General features: G+C 37.5%; 1 protein-coding gene across 1 annotated transcript in view; it reads right to left on the bottom strand.

Annotated features, from left to right (window-relative positions):
- Nucleotides 1-8,594: 8,594 nt before the first annotated feature.
- The window catches only part of OTULINL (OTU deubiquitinase with linear linkage specificity like), a 43,941-nt gene continuing 35,700 nt past the window's right edge, over nucleotides 8,595-16,835 (bottom strand). The window contains exons 5-8 of the mRNA XM_069101421.1: nucleotides 15,553-15,702; nucleotides 13,693-13,821; nucleotides 11,149-11,421; nucleotides 8,595-10,144 (exon numbers count right to left, since the gene is read on the bottom strand). Coding sequence (XP_068957522.1) covers nucleotides 9,965-10,144; nucleotides 11,149-11,421; nucleotides 13,693-13,821; nucleotides 15,553-15,702 — 732 coding nt within the window. The 3' untranslated portion in view covers nucleotides 8,595-9,964. The remainder of the gene's footprint in view (nucleotides 10,145-11,148; nucleotides 11,422-13,692; nucleotides 13,822-15,552; nucleotides 15,703-16,835) is intronic.

Genomic DNA, 16,835 nt, shown 5'->3' on the forward strand with positions numbered 1-16,835 from the left:
GGGGAGCATGAGGTAAAGGGAAGAGAAGAGAGGAAGACCTCAAGAAGCCTACCATCACACTAAAAGAAACACATTGATGATACAGCTCCTTTGACCCCAAGCACCGGCTCAGGGAAAAGCCCAGCTGGAGATGAGAGACAGAGACAAACAGAGAGAGACAGAGACAGAGAGAGACAGATAGAGACAGACAGAGACAGACAGAGAGAGACAGAGTGTGTGTATATGTGTGTGTGTGTGTGTGTGTGTGTTGCCCAGCATCTTAAAGAAAAAACTGCACTGAAGGTCTCAAATTCTTGCTCATAGGTAGATTCTACCTATGCCCTTCAAGGGACTGCTGCTGGCTTGTGATCAGTGACCCAATCCTATTGTGGGAAATCTTTGTGTTGTGGCTGTGGTGGCTTCCCTTGGTACTGAGTTGCAGTGTTCTGTGGCTAACCCCATTTCCCCCATAAGCCCTAGGGTTTTTAATGTATAAGTGCAGTGACTTTTAGGAACGCATTTGTCAAATTGTAGCAGTCTTTAAATCAACTCAGTTTGGGACTTAGATGGCACTAGCCAGGGAGATCCCAGGTAGAGTTATAGAAGAATCTATTCATCAAACTTATTAAGTGCCTACTCTATGTAACCAGATTGCTAAGTATGGGGAGAAATACAAAGATAAAAAAGACAGTTCTTGCCCCCCAAAAGTGTACAATTGGAGAAGGGTGACTAAATTTGTATCACAAATGGGGATAGGAGATGAGGCAGTCAATCAATAAACATATTAGACCTATGTTTTCATTGAAATAGAGAAATCATGGCTGAGGAAACTCCCCCTACCTATGTAGGTCAGCACCTTCTTTGCAACACAGAAACTTAGAGTTACCGGAAGGACTACGAGGTTAAATGACTCTTTCCCAGGTTCACACAGCCAGGAAATGTCAGAAGCAGGATTTGAACTCAGATCTTCCTGGCTGTAAGGCCAGCTCTCTATCCACTCTATCCAGTATACCACTGCTGCCTCTAAGTGACTACAATACTATGAGTAAATTACAAATTAGACTATAACAACTGGATTTTATACAGTATTTTAAGATTTGCAAAGTACTATACATCTCATTTGAACCTAACAAACCTGAAAGGCAAACACAATAGCTATGATGACTCCTATTTTACACGAGGCAACTGAAGATGAGCAGTTACATTGCTTGCCTATTAAGTACCCGTAATGGGAATGGGAATTTGAAGATCTTCCTTGCCCCTTAATAGACCTAAGGGGGAGTTTGAAGACCTCCCCTTCTGTGAAGATAATCTCTGCCCCCTGATAGGCTGAATGTGGTCACATGGAGTCTGTGGTGGGAGGAGTTTGTGGAGGAGAAGCAGAGCCCACAGAGGAATTGATAGAGATGGAGTCTGAGCTTAAAGAGACAGAGGTTTTGTGAGTACATATTAATCTTGTATTGATTTGTGGGAAGGCTAAAGGATGCTGTGGCTCAGCATTATTGTGGCTTCTGAATATCTTTGGTACTTCAGCTTACTGGTTTTGGGATTCAGTTTTCTGTGTTTAAATAAATCCTTCGGCTTTATCCTTTATCTGGAGAGTTTGGCATATTTTGCAGTCGAACACCATGTGATACTTATAGTCACGGTCTTTATCATAATTGTGGGCACTATAAATATCGCATTGATGCTACAGTACCCAGCTAAGTGTTAAAGTAAAATTAGAACTCCTTCTCTTTTCCCCCAAAACCTCCCCCTCTTGGCAGCTGAGGGCATTTCCATACTGCCAGTTGCCCAGGCTCACAAGTTCAGTGTGATCCCACCCCATGCATCAAGTCTATTGTCAAGTCTGATCATTTCTACCTTCACAATATCATATAAGTCTTCTTTCCCCTTACACAGGTCCTGGCCCTCATTACCTCAAAACTGGTGTATTGTTGGGGAGCCTCAAGCCTTGAATGGTGCTCCAAGTCTGGAAGACTAGTGAGGAAGTGAGACCTTCCATGAGGATTAGTTGCTTTCATTTTTCATGGGCTCCAAGACAAATCCTTTTATTTTTATTTGCACATTTTTATTGTTGTCAGATTAAAGTATAACTTATGTGTTTGTATCAGAGCTTGGGGTCTTTTTTTCCATTTTTGTGGAGAATTAGACATGAGGTAAACTCTACTGTCCTTATGGGTTGCTCAGAATAGGAGTAAAATGATGAAACTTCTGAGAGTCCTAGGGTCATGAGCCAAAGAGACTTCTGAGAGATGGTTCCAAGACTGAGCCCAATCCTTATAAACCTGGAGCTCTGGTTCACAGGCTAATGAGGGATATATTAAGCACAAAGAAGTATGAAACTGAAATGCAGTTAACAGCTATTACTCTCCTTGGGAAAGAAGAAAAAAGAAGTCCTTTTTTTAATCCCAGGGATTGTACTAGAGTGTACAAATATGACATAACTATTGAGTCAAGATGACACATCTTCCTGAGTTGAAATCTGGCCTCAGACACTAGCTTTGTGACCCTGGGCAAGTCATCTAACCCTATTTACCTCAGTTTTCTCATCTGTCAAATGAGCTAGAGAAGGTAATGGCAAACCACTCCAGTATCTTTGCCAAGAAAACCCAAAAAAGGTTATGAGGAATCAGACATTACTGACACTGACTAAACAACCATAAAAATATCTATAATGACATGCCTTTTCCAATACCTGAAAAAACAGAATTCTAATAAACTATTATTGCCTTTAATATGCTCTGCCTGTCCTGTCCCGTCTTACCATCTTGTCTTTAAGAACCACAGCTATTTTTGGAAGAATATTTGCCTAGAAAAGCCTGCACTGAGGTGATAAGTTAATCCTAGGGCAGAGCTCTCTGGCTGCTGCTGAGGAACCTCCTCTGTCCATGAAGCTGGCTCAGATTCAAACTGGTTGGGGGGGAGTGGTGTAGGTGGTCAAGCATGCATGCAAAGCAAGAGAAGAAATCCTTCCAGGTAGTCAGCCCCTCTCTTTTCCTCACTATACCCTAAAGAGAATTTGGTCACCAAGTTCCCTACTCTGGCTACATGCCCACATTGGTAAGAGGACTAAATACCAGAGAATTTATGTTATCCTTGTTCTTGCTGCATCCATCCTTACTGTGTTGTTATTCTCTGCTGTCCATTGGCTTGGCCTATAAATATTTGAAAGCTATTTCCTACACTTTTCTCTTGAGTCAGGGAAGCATGCCAAGGACCTGACAGATCTGTGAATTATTAGGGAGTACAGCTCTGGGAACCGTTAAGAAGCCCAAAGATAAGGACTGCTCTAATTAATTGCATTTGTTCAGAAATTTTCATTGACATACTTGTTTTAATAAGAAATCATACAGGACTTTTTCAGCTTAAAAATGGTACCCCAAAACAGTATAGTATCACTACTTAGTATTTATCTACTACCTTCCATCATATATCTTTCTAAACTTGTAAGGTTAAGTATTTTTTTAATGTCCCATGTTTACATGTGCTGATAGTCCCAGGGGCATGAGCCAAAGAGATTTTTGAGAGATGGTTCCAAGACTGAACCCAATCCTTATAAATCTGGAGTTCAGAGCCACGGGCTAATGAGGGATATCCTTAAGCACAAAGAAGTATGAAACCAAAATATCATAACAAAAATAACCATTTTTTTGGTAATGTAATTACAAAATAGTTGCTGTAAATCGTGAACAAATAGTACCTTACAGAATACATCCTCCGTTGATAGGTATAAATACTTTTTATTTCCATGGAAAAATATTTCTAAACTTCAAATTATAACCCGCTTCCCAAGAACACATCACTGTTGTAAATAAAAGATTATCTGTACTTTAAAGGATTTTGTAGCACTTTGGCCATAAAGATTAGGTTTATTTATAGTAGACACTTTAAAGTTAAAGGAATAAACAAACATTCCAAGACTCATTTAATTCTACAAGATACATAAAGTAGTATTTGCTCAAATGTATGTGACCAAGTCACAAATCTTTTGGTTCCAGGATAATTTTTCATACAATAACTGTAGCTATATATTAACAAATGATAAAACTGTGTCTCAAAGAAACTTTTAACAGGTGGCACAGTGGATAGAAGATCAGGCTCAAGGAGACTGTTCAAAACCTTATTCTGACACTTACTAACTGCAACTGTGGCGAATTACTTAACCTCTGTATGCCTGTTTTCCTTATTTGTAAGATGAGAAAGGGGGGTTGGACTCAGACTCTTCAGGTCTATGCTCTAAATTTAGCATCCTACAGCAGAGATGTTCTCCTTCTATCCCAAGAAACTAAAAAACAAAACCAAACTAATAAAAATGCCTACCATAAGGTATACATGCTGATAGGTGGGGCTAGTAACTGGAAACTAGAAACTGGAAACATCTAAAGGAAGATGAGGAAGGAAGGGAGGTGTTATAGAGTGATAAAGATGTCAGCCTGGGAAGATACCAGCATGGTATAGTTGAAAGAATCCGGTAACTGGAATCATGTGAAATCTGGATTTTAGTCCTGATTTTGTCACTTAGTAGATGTAGGAAGGGGGAAGGAACAAGAATTTATTAATCACTATGTGCTAAGTGCTTTCATTTGATCTTCACAACAACCTTGTGAGGTAGACACTATTATTATCATCTTCATTTTACAGTTGAGGAAAATGAGGAAGACAGAGTTGTCAAGGGACTTGCCCAGGATCACATAGCTGTGTGTCAAATGGTCTGAGGCTGTATTTGAACTCAGGTCTGCCTGTTTGGTCCAGGGCTCTATCAATTGCATCACTTGGCAGCCTCATACGAGGAAAATACCATCTGACCTGCTACAAAAGTACCCTTAGCAAGTATATCACTGTAACCTAGTACCAAGAAACACAAATCTCTCTTAAAATGTACTTCTTTGTTTGTCCTTTATTCTTGAAGAGGACCTTGACATCAAGGAGGTGATGTCATGACTTATTAGTGAATTGGATTTAAGTGAGGGAGGGTTGTGCAGAGTCACCAGCCTCACTTTTTCCTTCAGAGTCATCTGGGTCCAGTGACAAGATATAGAAAACATGACTAGAAATGACTCTGAATAGAGTTGGAGACCTTGGTCTTTTAAAGCTATTGTTGTTTGGGCCCTGGTTGACTCAGAGTGAATGTCAACAGTAATTGTTTCTGTTTTGGCAAGAAACCCTGAGAGTCTTCTCTCCCTAGATTGATTTTTTTTTTGACTAGGTAAAAGAGGTAATTTTCTACCTCCTTTCTTACCTAGCCCCTTAATCGTTGAATGGGCATTGCCTTAACATTACCTGTTAAAGACTTTCAAACATACTAGGTTCTAGGGCTAAAGAGCTGAAGTGAGTCTTTGAATAAATGAGCCAACCTATTAGAAAGTGAGGTGCAAAAGCTGACAGGGACAGAAATCGAAGAGATTGTGTAGCCTTTGTCATTTCCTGACCTTCATTCAGCCTTTAATCCTAGAGACTAACTCTAGTTATAGAGTAGAAGGGCAAAGTTTCTGGCCTAGGATAGGATGAAGAATCTTGCATTCACTCCATAAAAGTACCTAGAAGTCAAGCCCAGGGATCTGACAGTATCCAGGATACACAGACCTAGGGATCTGATTTGGTTCAAGAATCCCACAGACTTACTCTGAACTAGCCAAGTGCAGTAACAGATTGCAGAGAATCTAGGAAGTCACCCTGGCTGGACTTTGGAGCTGGAGCAGGATGTTAATAACTGACATTTATCATAATACTTTAATTTTTCCCAAGTATTTTACTGACATCTCATTTGAACTTCACAGCTTCTGTAAGGTGGGTACTAAAAGCATTATAATCCCCATTTCATAGCTGAGGAAACCAGAACTAAAAGGTTAAATGACTTACTTGCCCATGGTCACACTGCAGATCTGAATCAGAAGTGGGATGTAAACCCAGGCTTTTTCAAGTCTAAGTCCCATACTATATCAACAATGTCACATTATTTCCCCAGTCATTTTTTCATCTAACTCTTTACTCTACTAGATATCTCCATATTGACTCTTTAAGCCCAAAGAAGGCTGCATTCTTATTATAAGAGTGTTACATTAATAGGGTGGATGATAAAATCAATGGGTAGATGATAAAATGAATCTAGGCTCTAGTTAGGGAATTAAACATGTTCCACTGTGGAAAGAATCTTTTGAATATGTATTCACAGTTCTCACAATGTGTAAAAATATGCACTAAAGATATCTATATATTTTATATGGTCTTAAAACAAATGTGAGACATTCAGATGTTGTCATCATGTAGGAGGCTGTAGTTTTCCCCTAATTCATATTCAGTGGCAACAGAGTTAACAAACTATGCCCAGTTAACTAAATCCAATTAATTGGATTTACAGATTAAAGGGAAGACATTCATTTTTAATATTTTGATTTTCCCAAAGATATTCAACTATGTAAAATGTCACTTGGTTAATACCTGATGTTTCATATTTTCAGAACCTTTGGATGCTTTTCCCTTCCCCTCTCTCCCCACGGTTTTATCTCAAGACTATTTTCTCTCTGAACCTAAGTATGAACAGAAATATTAGGATCAAAGATTGAGAGACATAAGGGATCTCAGAAGTCATCAAGTCCAACCTCACCATTTTCCAGATGAGGAAACTGAGGCCAAGAGAAGCTAAGTGATTTGCCTAGGCTTATCCAATTAGAGTTTGAGATAGGATTAGAAACCTATGTCTTCCTAACACTGAGTGTAGCACTCTATCACCTACATGCCACTCGTCTTCCTATGTGACTTTCAGGTTTCCAGTCCAAAGTTTCAAAATTATGTGCCATATATAACCATTATTATGTGGATTCTGAGGGCTTGACAATATCACATTATGATACTAAAGGGAAAAATGTTTTTTAATAGAGCAGGGATCTACAACCTTTCCAGAGGATAGAAGATGCCAAATAAGCCTTAATGTATTCTTTGCCTCCAGGGCTGGGTTTGGGAGGATGTGTAGCATCAATAGCGGTTCTCCCTCATGAATGAATGGTAAAAGTAGTGGGCAAGATGGTTACAAGCAGAAAAGAGAGTGACAGTTAATGGTACCCAGTTAGGGAGTCTAGCTGACTGATTCTATTGGCAGAGGAGAAAGTTCCTCTACGATTTTTGCTCTCGATAGTCTGGGTATCCAGGGAAGGGGATAGGGACATAAGGAAGAAAAGAAGAGACAGTGGGGTTTAGTTTCAGTTGTGCCACATATGCCTCTCTACAATTCTGGGAGCCGCTCCATGGAGTACGTTCAGAGTTCCCCTTCCTGTTTTTAATCAACCAGTTGAACATTTATGGGCATTCTTTCAGCCATGTGGTGTTTTAGTATGATGCAATAAACCCTTAGTGGTCCCTTGATCCTCTTCTTACTCCATGACCATGGCAGCATGACTGAGTGCTGTGGCAGTTAAAAAAAGAGACAACTTTCAGTTCAATATGTTTTGCATCAAGTCTTTCATATGGCAAGTGATGGGAATTGTCTCTATGTTCTCTGTGATGGGGTAATGAGAATAAGTTGTGTTATTTCTCCCTAACCCTTCACCACTACTATGTGAAATATGGGCTCAAATAAGAGAATTTACATCTAGTCCCCTCTTCCTTTTCCAATCTGTGCTTCATTTCCCCAGTAGATGATAGAATATCAGCATTGAGGTGGACATACCCAGGTTTGGAGGTGAACTTATGAATTCATAAGGTCCACGGAAAACATCGGATGGTTGATGTCAGGAAAAACTTTGGCATCACAGACAAGAATAAATACTCAAGTCTGTACTGGGAAAAATTTTTTTTTGCCTTTTGGAGGGCAATTGGGGTTAAGTACCTTGCCCAAGGTTACACGGCTAGATTTTTGGGTGGGTGTTAAATGTCTGAGGTCAGAATTGAACTTGGGTCCTTCTGACTCCAGAGTCAGTGCTTTACTCACTGCGCCACCTAGCCGCCCCTGTACTGAGAAAAGTTTTGTATGCTGCAGAGGTGAGGTGAAATGTAAAATGCTTAATCATCAATCTTGAAAACTGCTTTATGTCCTGATAAACTTTAAATATCACCCTCCTAGCAGATGATAATACTGTTGTGAAGAAAATAAATACCTGTCCCATATCTGGTTCATATTATATGCTGAGTACCTTTTAAACTCTCCCTTTTGGAAAAATCCTAGATATGAGCCTAAACTTAAGCTTTAAGTAACCAGAAAAAAGGGAATAGAACCCTCTTAAAATTGGAGGCCAAGTTCCTGCAAGACTGAATATAGTCCTGGACTTGTGTTTGAGCTCAGAGCAGATGGGCTCCTTAGATAGAGGGGGGAAAAACCATAGTTCCCTTTGGGCCCAAGAAGCAGATCATTAATGTCATACCATTGAAATTTATCTGTATCACTTTAGGAATGAGAGATTCTGATCACTGTGATAAGGCTTTTGTCTTTTCAGCAGTTATGTAGGTGCTGAAATAATTGAAGAAAGCAAGGACTGTCCAAATCAACGAGTAACTTAAAAATTCTGATTTCTTGGTTTAAAAACCTCAACAGAATGTGCTGCCATTCCTTTCTAGCAATTATCAGTGTTGCCAAATAGATAGCTCAGAGAACAACCAATGACTCACTGTCTCAGCCAGTATCCAAAGGTAGAAAAACATGAGTTTAGTATAGAAAGTCAGCCAGTTACATCACACTAGTACACAATTCAAAATTGCTATTTTCAGATAGGAAGTATTTTGAAAGTTATTAGTTATGATCACAGAATTTTTGGGATACAGAGAGCCTTAGAGATCACAAAGTTAATATTGTATAGGATCCAAACCCATGGATTCCATATATTGAACTGGATTATATGGAATACAAGGAATACAAATCCTCTTGACTCAAATTTTCTATTGCTAAGCTAGGAAACAATGAACTACAATTGTACACAATAACCTATGAGATTTCTATCATGAGTCTTAGTTTATAAGAATACTATATTAAGATACTTTTCACTATGGGTGTGACTTTCATGGACCATAACACTTGCTACCATATCACTTTCTTTACATCTCATAGTAGCTATTCCTCACTATATCTAAGGAGGAATAACTATTGAGCCCTCATGCCTTCCGTTAAGTGAATGACTTTGAAGTAGCAAATATCTGGTAGAAGCTTTCACTTATAAATGTACATTTCTTTGAGTATAACACTGATGAAATTTGATATAGAGATAGAGGAAAATGCAGTCATTCAAAATAGCATTAGATACAAAGAGAAACATCAGAAAGCATGTAATTCCATGTTAAAAATGCATATAATGCATAACAGCTTGACATTTCAGAAACAGTACAGTATCTGTATCCTGTTTGTTTTCAACTATGGAATATTTAATAGGAACATTCATTTTTGCACACAAAATGTTAAGCCAATGAAATCCAGCCACAAAAGTTGAAAATAATACAAAACAAATCATACAATATAGCATTAAAGTAGTTTCCCCAATTGCATGCTCTATTTTTTTTCTTTTAAAAAGTCAAGCAAATGGTTCTAGAAAACCAAAGTACCATGGATATTCTTGATGGATGGAGATGATAATGTTGATATGACTAAGGCCATAGTCAACAAATGGAAATATTCCCAAGTAGAACTTTTCTTTTGCTGAGATTAGAGTTAACAATGTCCCAACATTTTCAGGTTACAGACTTTTAAAAGGTCAGTTTTTCTAGGTTAAATATAGACTAATTTTTGTCAACATTCTGTAGCGTTCAAAGGTATTTTGAACAACCAAATCCCTTGTGAACTAAGTAAAAAACAAACTGATAAATCCTAGTTCTCAGTATCTTTTGAAGAAACCACACACCTAAAAGAACAACATAGGTCTATTCCATCAGCACATTGCTATAACTCCAGAAGGGGAAAAAAAAGTTCAATTCCTTCAGTAGCCAGATAAAAGCTTTGGTTTTCGTGCAATACTTTATTTTAAGCATGTTCATTGCTATTGTAGGCAATAATACCAATTCCATCTCATGCTTGAAAGACAGGAATATGGTAGTGGCGGTCATTTTCAGTCAGAAGGCAAATCTCAGGCCATTCCCTGTGGCGTTCCTCTGGATAGTAGACTTCAAAGTCTCTGGTATTAAACTTAGACAGTCTAAACACTTTTATTCTGACTTCAAGAGAGTATCCAAGAATCAACATGTCAATCTAGGACAAAGATAAGAGAAAGGTCACAAATGTATTATATTATCAAAATTCTCTCTTCTACCACAGTGGAGGAAAATATTTTAATGAAGTAACTTATTTATAGTCCCATACATCAGACTATGAGTAGGCCAAGAATTAGGAGCAAGTACCCAGAATTTGTCTTAAATCAAGAGTGAAAATTGCAGGAATAATTCTTTACATCATAAAAAGATCATAATTTGGGGGGTATGTGTGGAATAAGGATAAATAAGATATGCAGAAGATGAATACAAAAGCTGAACAGTCTACCAATTAGTTTTAGGTCAACTTACAAACAATTTATATAGGAAAAAATTTTCTAGATTTTCTAGAGAATAATAAGAGAAAAAGAGGAGTGAGGGGGAAGAGGGAAGCAATAAAAGTTTAACATTAAAAAAAAATAAGAACACAGATCACACAATAAAATCAAGCTTATTTTGAAAATTCCAAAGGAAACAAATAACTTCTAGTCAGCCTCTGTTATAAGCATATAATATTTCATTTGAAAAAGAACCATTAGATTTTTTAGAGACTCCATTGTGAAGGATCACAGATGAGGAACCCCATGGTTATAGATCCGAGGAAACATTTAACTGTTATGGGATAGTGAAATATAGTATCTTGTTTCTTTTATTATGAAATCTTTAAAATCACAGATCTTTAACATAGCCTTATACATTAGTTATTTAAACATTTTTGGACATGGACAATGTGCGTATTTGTTTTGCTTGACTAGGCATATTTGTCACAAGTTATGGTTTTTTCTTTTTTTATATGGGTGGAGAGAAATTTGATTTTTTCAAATTTCTGAAATTTGAAAGAGAGGAAAGGAAATTTGAAAGCGAGAGAGGAAAAAAATGAATGCATGTTAATTGAAAAAAATTGGTTTAAAAATGAATATTTGCTGAATTCAGTTGAACTATATGCTACCCACTCCCTTGAGTATTGCCAGTGTCTTCCTCTGACACTCATCTTTTAACATTTACCTGTTGTAATCCACATGTGTCACCTATAAAATTCAGGTGATTCATCATGAAACTTAAAGGATCTGAAGATGTTTCCCTGGAAAACAGGAGGCGATAAAGACTGGGAATGGCCTTTTTTTCACTCTTCACTTGTTCATACACTTCGATGACTTGATATAACATGATGAATTTTAAAGCTTCATACAGCTTGTACTCCAGGTTCTCATCAGAAAAAAGGCAGTTACACATGTTCCCTCTCTTGTGTTGGTCCTTAATACCACTAAACTCTGTCCACTAAAAAAGAAATTTTAAAACGAGCTTGAGAAGGGTTACAAAAACTCTAAGGCTGGACTACCATTAGCAGCCCTTATATATCACTTAACTACATTATGGTACTGTGCCAACTGATGTACTCAACAAGCTTAATAGATTCTGATCTTAAGGAGTTTACAGTCTAAGTCAGCATCCCCAGATCACTCCAGCTTAGTTCATAAAACAGCTCAGTTTACAAAACGCTGCCCATTGCTATGTAAAGGATGTTAGGATTCTAGAGGTCTTATACTTTTTGCCATCATTCAGAGGCAGGGGAAACTCTCAATGAAGTCATTGTTCTCTTGATTCTCAAATCAAATCTCATATTCTCAAATCACTGAATGTTGCCACATAAATTTAATTGTGTCCAAATATCCAGAGTTGGCTGCTACTAGAAGCAAGTAGACTATAAGGAGGGAAAGGAAGGCCACAGCTGCCTCAGAAGTAAGATTTGAGCCCATTTGGTAAGAAATATCCCCCTCCTCTGGGTCTTCTAGGAACCCAATCCTCTCTTTCCATTTAAACCTGGCTTGAAGTTTCTTTTGGTATCACTAATGAGATAGACCAAAGTTGTGGGAACACAATTTCCTAAAAGTCACAGTTAAGACGCATATTAGTACTAATTATTTGGACAGTTTCTCTACCTGGCTAGAGAATTAGACTCTGATGATTCCTCTTTAAAATGAGGGGGTAGGAATAGGTAATTTCTATGTTTCCATCCAACCCTAAAGTCTATCATTTGATAAAGGAGAGAGAAATATGATAGGCAAATTACATAGCTGTAAGGAGCAGTAGGAGGGTGGAGTGAGAAGCTAATAAATTTCACCTAACTTAAAACCTTGATTTTGGCTAATGGGAATAGAACTAGCCCACCTCACCACAATCTGTAAGGTTATTACCCTATGGATTTTGATACATCCTATATTATCTGGGATTGTCCCAATGTCAAGTTAATGGAGGTTTTAGAAAAGGAGTGTCCTTTGCCAGACAATATTTCCCAACTGGGGGTTTAGAAAATACAGTCAATGTACTCACAAGGCACACGTAACTCTATACCCCCTCCTCCATGTAAGTTAGGCTAGTTTTTCCTTAAAGCTATTGAAACTATCTCAGAGATTTGATTTACTCAGTGCACAAAGATGTAGGATACTGCTGTAGCTCCTGGGTGAGAAACAGCCAGGATACAAGGAGCTAGTGTCCTTTTCTGAGGTTTCAGACCACAGACCCACAGCCTAAACAAGACTGGGACACTGTGAAAACTGAATCTATGCTTTATCCTGGATGAACATCTCTTCTTTGTCCTGAGCATCATTTCCTTGCTATGGTTAAATAAGTCTCCTTTTATTAACTGTTACATAGATTGTAAGTGTCTCATTTCATTCCAATTTTGGACCTAAACTAGCAGGAGACCAGCCTGAGTCAGGCACAGCCTATGACAACGTAAAAGAGAAACAGAGCTTCCTAAGGTGAAATAACCTGAAATTCTTCCTAGTCTGTTCCTCTCATCCTCGCCATGAGAAACTTAACAGGAACTAACAGAACGTACATCATAGAGGTAAATGATCAAATCAGTACAGAACATACAAATCTACTATCAACTGAACTTTCAAGCATATTTACAATTAGGAATTATTATTAAATAATAAACATACAAATCTATCAAAAATAACTCACATATAACAAAAAGTGGAATCCTTGATAATAATCCTGAAATTATGAGGCATGTGGTAATCCAAAGAAAGAAGATTGTGATGGAGCCAACAAACATTTATTCTCAATCTGTCTTAAATTGAGGGAGAGGGGAAAGGAAAGGAAGGGAGAAGAGGGAAAGGAAGAGGGAGAGGGAGACAAGACAGATGGGCAGGGAGAATGGGGAGGGAGAGCAACATAAACAAGATTGGTAAACTGTGACTAAATAAAGAGACAGAGAGAGATACTCAGAGACAGACAGATACACACACACACATGGAAAAAAAAAGATTGTAAGATAGTTTTTTTTTTCACCTAGATATTGGAGCAGAACTGGGACAGAATAAAGATCAGCTGCATTATACTTAAGATCTCCCAGAAGGGAAAAACACTTTTTTCTCGACTCCTTTAAATGCAACACAAACTAATATATCTCAGACTAGGAACCAAGGCAATGACGACAGACATCAGAATTATAAAAACCAAGACAGTGATGACAGAAGAGAGACTGATGATTACTTTTGAACGTATTTTCATCTTTTTAGTCTGTTTCCAAGTACTTACCTGACTCTTCAATAATTCAACACATTTACGTAATTTCCCAAACACATTTGGGCCTGTGTATTTCTCAGGGCCAAAGCTGTATTGTTGAATCCAATTACACCCTTGTGAAAAGAGTAGCTTTTCAGGAAGCTTGGGGAAAAAAGTATAAACGTTATGAAATAATTAGCATTTTGTCACAAATAAGAAATACAACAGATACAAAACAGGTATGACTGTGTGCTCCCTCCATAGTTACCAAGATAAATAACTAGCTGTCCCCTAGGATGTAGGTGGAACATTATTAAAAGAAATTTTTTATATAGTTTTTATAGTTCTGCACAAGGCACACTCATTTAAAAATTTTACAAGTTCTGATGGCTCAAAAGCAACAAATAAAAATGTATAGTCAACAGATCCAATCTATTTCATTAAAATATCCTTAATCTATCTCCATCCAGGCTATCTCCAAGTCATCTTGCCATTGAACTCAGATGACCCTAGAGAAGAGAGTGAGGCTGATGATTTTTCACAGATCTGCCTCACTTAAATCCAACTTGCTTGCAAGCAAGACTTCACCCTCCTGATGTCATTAGTCCTCTTCAGGACAAAGGACTAACAACAATCTTCTCCACTCCAGTCCCTAAAACCTTGACTCTCAGTTCCCCAGTCCCCTCAACTATCATGACTTCCTCTTTCAGTCTACCACATAAGTGATCATACCTTAATCCTCAAATCTTTAATCCTTAAACCTCATCCCCCAACCCCACCTCTCATTCTCAAATGAATTTGCTTCAGATGCTGACATTCCTGCTTAGAGGACAACCTACAACCCATTGAGGTTGGAAGTAATAGAACCTGTACTTACCATCTCTAGATAAGAAATATCTTGATATTAGATATGCTACTAACTTTGTTCAAGTTCAACTGCCTAGTAACTGGAGACATCACAACTAGGTCTTCTGACCCAAAGTCCAAAAGTATCAAAGTATGTGTTCATTTGGTTTGTAGGAACCTATCAACTGATAAGATGACAAAGTAACCCATGAAATGATGGGGTTCTTGATGGTTGACTTTTTGTTGGGTATATGATTAAGTCTACTCCTTTATTTCCCTTTCCAACAAGAACCTGCCAGGTTACTTTTCACTTAGCTGAAACTTCTTTATGTCTCCTGGCTTCATTTATGTGAAGAATGTTCAAATGAATGTGATTCAGTTTTTACATTAGAATTTTTAATTTATGGGTCATTAGTCTTTGGTCATTGGTCAAGGGTCTGGCAAAGACATGTGCTTTTGGGAATGATGCACTTCAACTAAGCAATTTTAAAACAGTAATTTTAAAGACAAGATACTATGTTTCTAATACACTGTTACTCTTCTTACATGCCCTCTGTTTTTAAACATCTTAGTTTTAGTTTAGCAAAATAAATGGGTATTAGATAACAAAGGAACATTCTTTAAACTGGATTCTCACTAAGAATAATTTAAATCATACCTTAAGAAAAATATTCTCATTGTAGGGGGTTGTGAGAAATAGAATATATGTATGTGTATGTGTATACATATATACATATGTCTGTATATATATATATGTGTGTGTGTGTGTATGCATATACACACACACATACAAAGAACTATATATAAAGAGAATCAACCACCGTATTATGAATTTCAAGGAAAAGCCTAAAAAATATCTTTCTGGAATAGTTTGAATAATTTTACATAAGAGACTAGGGGATGCACTAAGTGGCATCTCTCAGGGTTCCTTTCAGACCCTGATCTGAAAAAAAAAATGTGGGTAGCTGAAATGAAATGTGTTACCATATTTCACTTCACATAGGATTAGACTAGTAGTATTTTCTGGCTTAAAACATGACATCATACCTTTATAATGTCTTTTTCTTTCATCCAGGATGGAAGAGAGAGGCCCTGGCTGAGGATCTGAAATAGGACTGATCTTAATGCATCATAGTTGTCTCCTCTGACTTGCCGAATACATTTAACATGATGACGCCAAAAAAGTTCCTCATAAGCCTATTAGAGCAAAGGAAAAAAATATATTTTTGTAATTCTGAAGGAGAAGAGTCTAAAGAAAGGAAATAAAACCAAATTTAATTGTGGAGCTCCAAATACAAATGGAAAAACTTTAAAAAAAAATAACCAAGTTATTGTTTCACATTTGTATTATTTCACATTTCAATGTGAAGGTATGGTATTTTTGTTGTTGTTCGGTTGTTTTCAGTGTCTGACTCTTTGTGACCCCATTTGGAGTTTTCTTGGCAAAGATACCAGAGTGGTTTGTTATTTCCTTCTTCAGCTCATTTTATAGATGAGGAAACTGAGGGAAATGGGTTAAATGACTTGTACAGGGGCACAAAGCTAGTAAGTATCTGAGGCCAGATCTGAATTCAGGAAACTGAGCCTTCTTGACCCCAGGCCCATTTGCACAGATTCCATATTATACTATACTAGAAAGCAAGTACCTAGGCCATGAAGTACAATCTACAAATAATACTGAAAACTTTTAGTAAATATTTAATGGCCACCAAGATACAGTTGTCTATATGTTAAAAACAAAAGATTAGGAAAAAGTTTAGAGCAAAACCAGGTAAGCACAGTACCATAAAGACCAATGTTACATTCAAATGATTTGACCATTGCATGGAGGGATATAATTTCTGGCAATGAGAAAGAAAATTTAAAACAGATGCAATGAAAATTAGTTTGGGAGGTAGGAAATAAAATGTTAAGAAAAGGTGTAAAGCAGAATGAAAACTCTCTTCAGAGTCTTCTTTCTGCCCTGATCAAGGAAAGCCTGCCCATTGTAAAAGGACTACATATACTCTACATGTTACTGGGTAACAGCATCTAGCTAATCTTACTAAAATACTTAGCATGATTGCCAGATTGATCATGAGGTGAGGAGACCCTTACAGATGCCAATGCTACACTGAATTGCTCTGCCTACTTGAAGGGAAAGGGTCATTTTGGGGTAATAATTATGCAAATTTTGAAAGCAAAACACTTATTTTCAAAGGCTAGGCTGGTCAGCAGGACAGAATTTAGCCAAAATACCCAAGTGCTTCATTCTCTTATATCTATTGAAAAATCTGTTCTGTGATATGCCACCACTGTAACCACTTTGAACCTTTATCCCCCATTACCTC

The sequence above is a fragment of the Petaurus breviceps genome, unplaced genomic scaffold, assembly GCF_028583685.1.
Source record: "Petaurus breviceps papuanus isolate PSGF00001 unplaced genomic scaffold, PetGlider_PUasm1.0 47, whole genome shotgun sequence".
Classification (NCBI taxonomy): domain Eukaryota; kingdom Metazoa; phylum Chordata; class Mammalia; order Diprotodontia; family Petauridae; genus Petaurus; species Petaurus breviceps.